Source organism: Tenrec ecaudatus, chromosome 4, assembly GCF_050624435.1.
Source record: "Tenrec ecaudatus isolate mTenEca1 chromosome 4, mTenEca1.hap1, whole genome shotgun sequence".
Taxonomy (NCBI): domain Eukaryota; kingdom Metazoa; phylum Chordata; class Mammalia; order Afrosoricida; family Tenrecidae; genus Tenrec; species Tenrec ecaudatus.
This window is the reverse complement of record NC_134533.1, coordinates 15,835,969-15,846,725: the sequence shown is the minus strand read 5'-3', so window position 1 is coordinate 15,846,725 and position 10,757 is coordinate 15,835,969. Positions and strand designations below refer to the sequence as shown.

At 42.4% G+C, this 10,757-nt stretch overlaps 1 protein-coding gene across 2 annotated transcripts in view; it reads right to left on the bottom strand.

Moving 5' to 3' along the window:
• Positions 1-2,041: 2,041 nt before the first annotated feature.
• LPXN (leupaxin) overlaps positions 2,042-10,757 on the bottom strand; it is a 54,533-nt gene continuing 45,817 nt past the window's right edge. For both annotated transcript variants that reach the window (XM_075545673.1, XM_075545672.1), the window contains exons 8-9: positions 3,789-3,937; positions 2,042-3,476 (exon numbers count right to left, since the gene is read on the bottom strand). In XM_075545673.1, coding sequence (XP_075401788.1) covers positions 3,207-3,476; positions 3,789-3,937 — 419 coding nt within the window. In that variant the 3' untranslated portion in view covers positions 2,042-3,206. The remainder of the gene's footprint in view (positions 3,477-3,788; positions 3,938-10,757) is intronic.

Below are 10,757 nucleotides of genomic sequence, written 5' to 3'. Positions count from 1 at the left end.
ATGGGTGATGCCTGGGAAGTGGCCATTCCAGGAAGTGAGGTAATCAATCAGGACACGCCAATGTGAAATGAACATTCGATTGTGATAGTGTGAGCAAGTAGTAAAAATGGGCATCAGCTCACCAATGGTTCAACTCCCTCGCCCCCCTCTCCACCCGCACCACACACACCATCGAATGACATTGAGCAAGATGAATCCGTGCAGAAGGGAAATCATTGGACTGCCCTGAGCAAAGGGGTCCTGGTGGCACAGTGGGTTACGCGTGGGGCTGCCAACTGCAAGATTAGCAGTTTGAAACTCCCAGCTGCTCTTTGGGAGAAAGATGAGACTTTCTAGTCTGGCAAAGATTTAGTCTTGGAAACTCACCGGGGCAGTTCCACTGTGTCCCGTAAAGCAGCCGTGATTCAGAATGGACTTTATAGACAGTGAGTGACTGAGTCCTGAACTTAAAGCTCCCTGATGTTTTATGGATGGGGGCGGGTAAGGTTTTTGTGCATTTTGGGGGGAGGGGAGCCAGGAGGGTTTACATTTAGGGGAAGCTCAACTATTTCTGAAGCATTTCTCTGAATCTAGCCACCCAGAGCTAGGTCTGGTCACACAGGTAAACAGGGCAACCTTTCTTCAGACTTGCAAATAAGCAGATAGCAGCCAGTTTGGGAGCCTGCAAGACGCTTGCACTCGTGAGCTGCAGGCCACAGACCTGGGGTTGGTGTCCTGTCATCCATTCCGGCTACAAGCTCAGGAGTCCCTATGAGATTCCCTCACTCCTGACAGCCTGGTTCCCTTTGGGTTTGATAATTTCCTGGAATGACTCACAGAACTCATGAAAGAATATGATGCTGATGATTACCATTTTAGTGTAGAGAAAATGATACAAATGAAGAGAAGGTTCCCAGCATGAAGCTTCCATTTCCCAAAGGTCATGCCACTTCCTCCCTGCACGTACCCACGCAGAGATACCTTTCACCAACCAGGAAGCCCTGGACGCTTCTGTGCCCAGAGCCTTTATTGGCTTCAACACATCTCCATGAATAATTGGATCGGTGCCCAGGTGAACTGCTGTCAAGTCAGAGGGTAGACGTTCTGGTCCGGCCAGCTCCACCCATTTCCACAGGCTCCCAGTATGGGAGAGGTCTAGCAAACTAAAGTATCTCAATTACTTGTCTCTGACATATTTACATCCTTATTCTGCTGAAATGTCAAGATAGGGCTAAAGCTAATCCTTAAGGAAAGAGAAAGAAAATCCCAACTGCAGGATCCCAGCTGCTCTTTGGGAGAAAGATGTGACTTTGTACTCTGTAAAGATTTAGTCTTGGACACCCGCCGGAGCAGTTCCGCTTTGTCCCGTAGAGCAGCCGTGAGTCAGAATGGACTTTATGGGCAGTGAGTCAGTGAGTCCTGAACTAAAGGGTCCCCTGCTGTTTTCTGGATGACCTTTTTCGTAAAGGTCAAAATCACTTTGTCAAGTGAACACAGTCCTTTCAACACCTGCACACGACATTGTAGAGGCCAGTGTAAAAAAGAGTTTAGAAGCTGAACAAGCATTTTGCTTAGTCTGGCATCCCCTGCCAACCGAAAGGGACCAAAGTCCAGATGATTTCCTAACTGTGTGGCCTCCCACACGTCTTGGACACGTGGCTTGGCTGCACGGAGAGTTTCCATTTTACAGAATTAACTATTACCACTTACTTTCAACTTTGGAAATTCTCTTCCAGCCAAGCCCTCCAAAAAAGACATTATACATAATGAAGTTTGGGGAGAATCATTTGATCCATTCCACATCTCTAAGGGTTATTGCCAGGGCCACCTAATGATGCCGCATCCTGTTTTTTTTTTTTTTTTCAACAAAACACTTCCAGTGAAGATGTTTTCTTCAGTCACATCATTTAGAACCACAGATCCTAAAATTGATTTTGTAAAGCAAATAATCAGATGATATTTTGAAGGTTGTGATAAGAAAGAGATGTTATCAACCCATCTTTGGAGGAAGCTTGAACCCTTGTGATGTTTACTTAAATTAAACACAGGACAGAAGATCAGATGATTTAATAATCTGACAAACTTTACTGTCAATTCACTTCTACTACTTTGAAAGGAAACACATCATTAAAAGGAGATTTTTCTTGGATTTCCACTGGTGTTTGGAATTCCTAATACAGACTAGAAAATGATCAAATGACATTTTACACATCTTTTCTTCAGAGATACTCTAAAGAATAGGCATCTTGTTTATTTTCCTGAGACAATTATGAGGTGGGGGAAGATGCACATTTAATATTCTTACTTTAGACTGGATTTTTAAGACGCCTACGAGAGAGACACTTTATTGCCTTATTTAAACAGTGAGATAAAAACAATTCAATATTAAGAAGCTTTGCCATTTTTAGAAGCCTCAATCATGTAAGTCCAAAAAAATAAAATGAATGCTATAAGAATAGATGCAAATGAGAGAAAAAAGTTTAGTAAATAGGAATTCCCCTTTTAATTTTTTTAATTAAAAAAAAGTGTCTGGTGTGTGGAAGGAAGAAGGGGTTTTTACACAAATTCGATGTCATGTAGTGCAATGTACAAATGGGAAGCAGAAAGGTGACCTCAAGCAATAGAACACTGAGTCATGCAGATTGCAAGCCATTTTATTTATCACTGATGTCAGTACGCAACGCTGCCCAGTTAATATCCACTTCCCTTTGAGAAAGAAAATATATGGCGGTGAGATAAAAAGAACTGAAGGGTGACAAGGTGAGCAAAGTCCACAGCAGTGACTATGGGAAAGTGGATCACAGAAAAATGGAGAAGTCTAAAGGGAGAGCCCAAAGGGAGGGTATATAAGTAGGGATGAAAATAGAGAGAGCTGAGAAAATCAGTGGCAAATGGCTTATGGGCACATGGCCAATACCTCTACGGAGGGACTAGATGGCAAGATTCAGATTTCGGCTCAGAACCTGATTAGAAGAGGCAGAGGGGGATTGGGATTGACCAGCACTGTTGGGATTCTAAGAGAACACGTAATTGGCACCCCACCTTACGGACTATTGGCAGGAATTGTTAGCATGGAGTTGGTAATGCTGCAACTTTCTAACTTAGTCACGTAAAGTCTGGAAGGTGCCTTTTGCTTAACATTTTCACCCTAAACAAATTAAAAGGTACTCTTAGCTTTGGGATTAAGTTTTCAAGGGGATGTGAAGAAGCTGTGTGCTCGGGGAAGTTTACAGTGGGAAGAGCTTGTTGAAGCAAGGCTGGCAGTAAGTCTTGTCATTCTGCTCCTTGAAGATGCCCTTGGACAGCTGTGTCAGGCAGAAAGCACACACAAAGTGCTCTGGGTGGAACTTGTGCCCCATGGCGCTGATGCAGCGGCCAGTGATGGGCTGCCCACATCCGTGGCAGAGGGTCCCCCGGCGGTGATGGTAATGAAGCTCGCAGAATGGCCGTCCATCCAGTTCAAAGAAGGACCCGGTAGAAAAACTGCTAAAGCAGTCCTAGGGGCGAGAAGAAGATGGGGAGAGGGAACAGAGGTGTCAGGAAGGAAAATCCTCTGGCCAGGTCAAACTCGGAGTCCTGAAATTCCCACCAGGCCACCAGGACTTGCCAGACACAGGGAGTAATTTCACTCGGGCAAATGGGCATTATAGTAGTGTCCAGCTATAAAACATACAAACTAATGCCTCCCTGCTGAACAGATGTCCTATTTTGTTTCTCCTTAGGAAACACACATCAATCTTTAGAAAGGACAGTGAGGAAAACCTTTGGCTTCCTTCCCTTATGTCCAAAAGATACGAGAGCATACAGACCCCACACACAAAGCATTCTGGGTGCCAGACAGTGTTCATGGCTGATAGGTAGTTTTCCATCACAGGGCGATTGCAGCCACCACACTTGGGTGAGAACATGGCTAAGAAATCCTTCCGGCAATATGGCTTCTTGTCCTTCTCATGAAAACCTAGAAAAAGAAAAATCAAGGATTCACTACTCGTATTGGAGCTTTTAAAGCCAAGTTGGAGCCTGGGAGGGAGCCAACTGATCAACCTCATTGTCAGAAGCCTACTTCAGTAAGAGAGACCAGCAAAATGCTGGTGGGACATTTTAGTCTTGTGTCTGATTCATTATGATCATGTTAATAAAAGCATCGGCGGACATTCCTTTTTCAATGCCCTGTCATTAAGTATTGCCTCAGTCCAAATAGTTCTGCCCTAGACTTTAATCTGGCTGCCTCATTTTGCAATTCAGGAATCAGCTCAAAGATATACTTATCAACTGGGGCAAAATGCTAAGAGTGTGCAACCGAGCAGCAAGGCGAGCAAAACAATGAAGTGCCCTAGGAATACCAAAAATAGACTTTGGGGCCAGGGCTTGGCTCCACAAGCTGACAAACAAACCTGGAACTATTTATAGGTTTTTCTTTCTTTCTTTTCTTTTTTTGTTGTTGTTGCTTTTGTCATTTTTTTGGTTGTTTTATTTTGTTGTTTTGTATTGTTCTGTCTTGTTTTTGTGTTTATTATTGTCTCTGTATATCTAGATAAGATAGGCAGAATAAAAAATCCAGGGGAGAACACAACGGGGACTGATGATTCTGAAGGGGTGGGGTGGGAGACACAGGAATGGGAGGCTGGGGAAAGGAAGTGGGTGTTAACAAACCCAGGGACAATGGAACAACAAGTAATCTAAAATCAACAGTGAGAAGGGCATAGGATGCCAGGTAGGGCTTGATCAAGGGCAATGTAACCAAGCAGAATTACTGAAGTCCAAATGAAGGTCAAACATGATAGTGGGACCAGAGGAAAGCAAAAGGAAATAAGAGGAGAGAACTAGGAGGCAAAGGATATTTATAGAGGTATAAACACAGGCATGTACATGTATAAATATTTATAGATAATGATATGTTAAGTGTCAAGATAGCAGACAGACATTGGGCCTCTAGTCAAGTACTCCCTCACACAAGAACACTTTGTCTTCTAACCTGGCATTCTGTGATGCTCATCTTCCTGACATGATCTCTGAAGACAAAATGGGTGCATTAGCAAATGTGGTTAAGATAGTTGATGGTGCCCGGCTATCGAAAGATATAGTGTCTGGGATCTTAAAGCCTTAAAGACAAACAAGTGGCCATTTGGCTGAGGAGCAACACAGTCCACATGGAAGAAGCACACCAGTCTGTGTGATCATGAAGTGCCAATGGGATCAGGTCTTAGGCATCAAAAACCAAGAACAAAAATCATATCTATGAATGTGCGGGGGGGGGGGTGCACAGTGGAGACTGAAAGCCCATCTCTAGACAACTGGACATCACCTCACAGAAGGCTCACAAGGAAGAGTCAAGCCAGTCAGGGTGCAATATAGCAACAATGAAACATACAACTTTCCTCTAGTTCTTTAAAAAAAATAATTTTATTGGGGGCTCGTGCAACTTTTATCACAATCCACATATACATACATACATCATGTCAAGCACATTTGTACATTTGTTGCCATCATCATGCTCAAAACATTTACTCTCCACTTAAGTCCCTGGTCCTCTAGTTCTTTAATGCTTCCCCACAACACCACGCCACTATCATGATCCCAATTTTATTTTACAAATCTGGCTAGGCCAGAGCATGTGCACAGGTACAGATAAGAGCTGGAAACACAGGGAATCCAGGACAGATAAACCCCTCAGGACTGAAAAAAAAATGAGGAGCTGATACCAAGGGCTCAAGTAGAAAGAAAATGTTTTGAGAATGATGATGGCAACAAACGTACAAATGTGCTTGACACAATGGACCGACCCATGTATGTATTGCGATAAGAGCTGTATGAGCCCCCAATAAAATGATTTTTAAAAATCTTCTCAGAGAGGCTTCCCTCCTGTATCATTTCATCATTTTGTTTGTTTGTTTGTCTGTTTAATCTTCCTGGAACTTAGTATTATCTAAAATCATCTTGTTGATGCTCCATCTTCCCTCACTGGAGCATTAGCTCTGAGAAAGACTAGATGTTATTGGTCTCCTTTGACGGCATTATTTCTCTAGTCTACAAAACAGCATGGAGGGGAAAGGTATGCATGACAAAAAACATTATGAGCAAAGTCAAAACTGAGGACTGAGAAAAATATTGCTAATTATATCTAAAGGAATAAATTTCTAATATTCCTAAAATAAAAGAACTCTTAAAAACTGTGAAAGGACAAAAAGAAATCCAAAACTAGAATAGACAAAAATATGAAGAGATAGTGAATAGATTTTTTAAAGGGAAAAATGACTCATTAATATATGCAAAAATACACAACCTTTCTTACAAAAGGAGGAATTTAAAAAACTAATGTAAATATTTATTTTCTTATATATTATATATTTCTTATATATTTTGCCTCTCAAATTGGCAAAAATCTAAAGATAATGTATTCTACTAGTGATTCCATGGTAAAGTCGCCCATTGTTCATTGCCAGTGCATCTCTGGTGGTGCAGTGCTAAGCTCGTGGCTGCTAAGCAAAAGGTTGGCAATTTGAACTCACCAGTCACTCCAAGGGAGAAAGATTTGGCAGTCTGTTACCATGAAAATGTACAGCCTGGGAAACCTTAATGGGAAGTTCCACTCTGTCTTATAGAGTTGCTGTGAGTTAAAACGGATGCACTGTCAATGAGTTTTGATTTTTCTTGTATACACACATTGCTAGTGGAAATATAAAATAGGACAACCCATCTGGAGGAGTAATTTTGTGATACTCCACAAAATTACACATAAATATTTACCTTTTAATCCACAAACCCAACTCCTAAAAACCTATCTTAATAATATATTGGAGCAACAAAGCCCACATAGGAGAAGCACACCAGCCAGTGTGATCACGAGGTATAGAAGGGATGAGGTATCAGGCATCAAAGAACAAAAAATCATATCATTGTGTGCTCACCTTCCTGATACAATCGCTGAAGACAAATGGGTGCATAAGCAAATGTGATGAAGAAAGCTGAGTGGCGATATCAGGAGGGTGGAGGGAAGGTGGGGTAAAAATTACAAGGATCTACATATAACCTCCTCCCTGGGGGCGGACAACAGAAAAGTGGGTGAAGGGAGATGTTGGGCAGTGTAAGATATGACAAAATAATAATGATTTATAAATTATCAAGGGTTCATAAGGGAGGCAGGAGCAGGGAGGGAGCAAAAAAAAATGAGGAGCTGATACCAAGGGCTCAAGTAGAAAGCAAATATTTTGAGAATGATGATGGCAGCAAATGTACAAATGTGCTTGACACAATGGATGGATGGATGGATTGTGATAAGAATTGTATGAGCCCCCAATAAAATGACTAAAAAATAATCATATATTGGGTGGGGAGGAGGGGTGGAAGAGGGAACTGATCGCAATGATCTATGCATATTCCCCCCCACGCACATCCCCTGTCCAGGGGGATGAACCACAGAAATGTGGGCGAAGGAAGACAGTGGTTGGTGTAAGATATGAAACAATAAAAATTTACAATTTATCAAGGGGTTACAAGGGTGGAAAGGGGAGTAGGAGGGGAAAAAAGAGCTGCTACTGTGGGTTCAAATAGAAAGTAAATGTTTAGAAAATGATGATGACAACATATGTACAAATACGCTTGATACAATTGATGCATGGAGTGTTGTAAGAGTTGAAAGAGCCTCCAATAAGATTATTTAAATAAGTAAATAAAATCTGTGCTTAAACATAGAATAGCTGAAGTAATGGAAGAATTCCACAGAGAGGCTTGAGAGAGCACAGTATCTTAATGAACTGTGCAAAGACCTGGAAGAAGAAAGGCAAAATGAAAGAACATGCCTAGCGTTCCTCAAGCTGAAAGAACTGAAGAAATCAGTCACAGCTTGGCATGCATTAGTGAAGGATTCTAGAGGCAAAAGACTGGCTGGTGCAGCAAGTGTCAGAATAAGAAGGAAGGAATGAATACACAGTCATTCTACCAAAAAGAATTGGTCAAGTTTCAGCTATTTCATGAGGTAGCGGATGATTAGAAAGCAGTAACATTGAAGGAAGGAGCCCAAGGTGTGCTGAAGGCAGTGCAGAATCAAAGCTCGGGGATTGGCGAACACCCGTGGAAACCGTTCAACAGACTCATGCTGCACTGGAAGCGTTCACGATGCCAAGAAATTTGGAAGACGGCTTCCTGGCCAGCCATCTGGAGGAGACCCATGTTTGTACCCATCCCAAAGAAACGTGACTCAAAATGTGCAAATTATAGAATATCATTCAGATCACATGCAAGTACAATCTGGCTGACAATAAGTAAAAAACAGTTGGAGGAGTACATCAACAGGAAACTGCCGAAATTCAAACTGGACTCAGAAGAGGACATGGAATGGGGATGTCATTACCAACATCAGATATACCTTGGCTGAAAGCAGGGAATAACAGCTTGGGGAAAAAACCAATCACTCACAGTTCTTCCTTTCACTTCTCTATTAGCTCCCACCAACTGATTGGGTGGGGCCCATGTAAATAAGATGTAGAGGACTCTAACGCAAGGATTAGTCACTTCTGCCCTTCCCCTGGCTGTAAGGGAGCTGCCAGCACAGAATCAGAGAGAGCAGGAGGAGTGGGGGAAGGGAGGAGGGGAGAGAGGAGGAAGAGGGAGGGGTGAATCCCAGGACCATCAAGAAAGAACAGCCACTAGTGCAGCTTGTACAAGATCCTGTCTGAAGTGGCGGAGGTACCAGAAGCTAAAGCACTGAGACCAACGACTGGGCGTATGAGGCAGACCAACAGGCTTCCCAGCCCATAGAACAAGGCAGACACCAAGGCTGAAGAACTGACAGACACGTGGCTGCTGACTAAGAGAAGATGCTGCTGAGAACCAGACTGTATCCTTAAAGTTTTATGATCCTGGCTTGTGATAACCTGTTGACTTCCTTCCCCATAATTGTGAGTATTGTCTTTGAGTTCCGTGTGGCTCTGACAATGAGCTACAGATACCAGCAGAGAAGGAGAGTGCCCGGAAAAGAACGGTTCGTATCAGAAAAGGTAAAGGAGGATGGAAGTACGTCTGATCTCTGCCTGTGGCAATAAGTGCTGGTTGCTATGAAGTTAGATTCTCCTCCCTACTGAAGCGGGGGTAGTCAGATATGGCCTCCATGCCATTCCCTCAACCAGAAGAATGTTTGTATTTTATTGACTTTGACAAGAGTGTGCGGCCCATGCAAACTATGGATAACAGTGAGAAGAATGAGACTTCTGGAGCACTTAACTGTGCGCATGTGGAACCTGTACATGAATGATGAGGCAGTTGTTCAAACAGAACCAAGAGATACTGCATGACTTCAAATCAGAGAAGCATTGGGGTTGTATCCTCTCATTATACTTATTCAATCTGTATTATGAGCAAGAAGCTAGGCTATAAGAAGTAGAATGTGGTCTCAGGAACAGAGAAAGACCCATTAACAACCAGCAATATGCAGCTAACTTGGCTGAAAGCAAAAGAAACTTGAAGTACTGCTGGTCAAGATCAAAGACTTCAGCCTTCAGTGATGGATTGCAACTGGAGGGAAAGAACACCCAAATCCTCAAAACTGGATTAACAGACAACAGAGAAAAAATTGAAGGTGCCAAGGACTTATTGTTACTTGAATCCACAATCAAAATTCATGGAAGCACCAGTTAAAAAAATCAAATGATCTTGTAGGGGCAGGACTAAGTGTGGGTTTAGGTTTTAGCCCGACATGAAAACTAGGACTAGGTTTATGGCTACGGTTGAGGTAATTAATGTTCAGTATTAGGGTTAGGGATAGAATAGGGCTAGGGTTAGAGTTAACAGATAGGACTACGGCTGCTAGTAGATTTAGAGAGTATTACCTTCAGGTTAAGTTTAGAAATAGGTAAGGGATGGGGTTGGGTAAGGATAGTGTTAGAGTTAGGGTTAGGGTTAGTGTCATCAGTAGGCTTACAATTATATTTTGAAATAGTATTAGGGTTATGGTTAGGTATATGATTTGGCTTAGGGTTCAATTTGGGAATAGAGTTTGGATTAGGTTTGGAGAATTATGAAAAGTTTTACCATTTCTCTGGTTCATGTGTATGAGGGGAAAAAAGAAATTAAATTGTATATTACATCAGGCAAATAAGCTCCAAAGAGCAAGACTGTTACTTTGAGGACTAAGATGTGCCTGACCCAAGCCATGATATTTTCAATCCTTTCATGCGCATATGGAAGCTGGCCAATGAATACAAAAGAACACGGAAGAAGAACGGCCTTAGAATTATGGTGTTGGTGGGGAAAACTGAAAGTACCATGGACTTCCAGAATAAACAAATCTGTCTTGGAGGAAGTACAACCAGAATTATCCTTAAAAGCAAGAATGGTGCCTCTGTTGCATGCACTCAGGACCTATCAGGAGAGATCAGTTAGTACCTGGAAAAGGGCATCATGCTTGGTAAGGTCAGCATAAACAAGAAAGGCCTTTCAGCAGGTGGACTGACTCAAACATAAGAACAATGGAGAGGTTGTTTCAGGGCTTGGCAGTGTTTCATGCTGTTGTACGCTTGGTTGCTCTGAATTCGAACTGATCCATGCCATTTAACCACCACCATCATTACAACAACACTAAAAATGAAAAATCTACTGAACAAATTCTTCTGCAAGGCGTGTTGCGGTTGTTGTTAGGTGCCTGTGTCAAGTCCAACTCATAGTGACCTTCTGTACAATGGAACGATACACAACCAGTCCTACACCCTCCTCACAATTGTTCTTATATTTGAACCCACTGTTGCAGCCACTGTGTCCATCCACCTTATCGAGGGCCTTCCCTT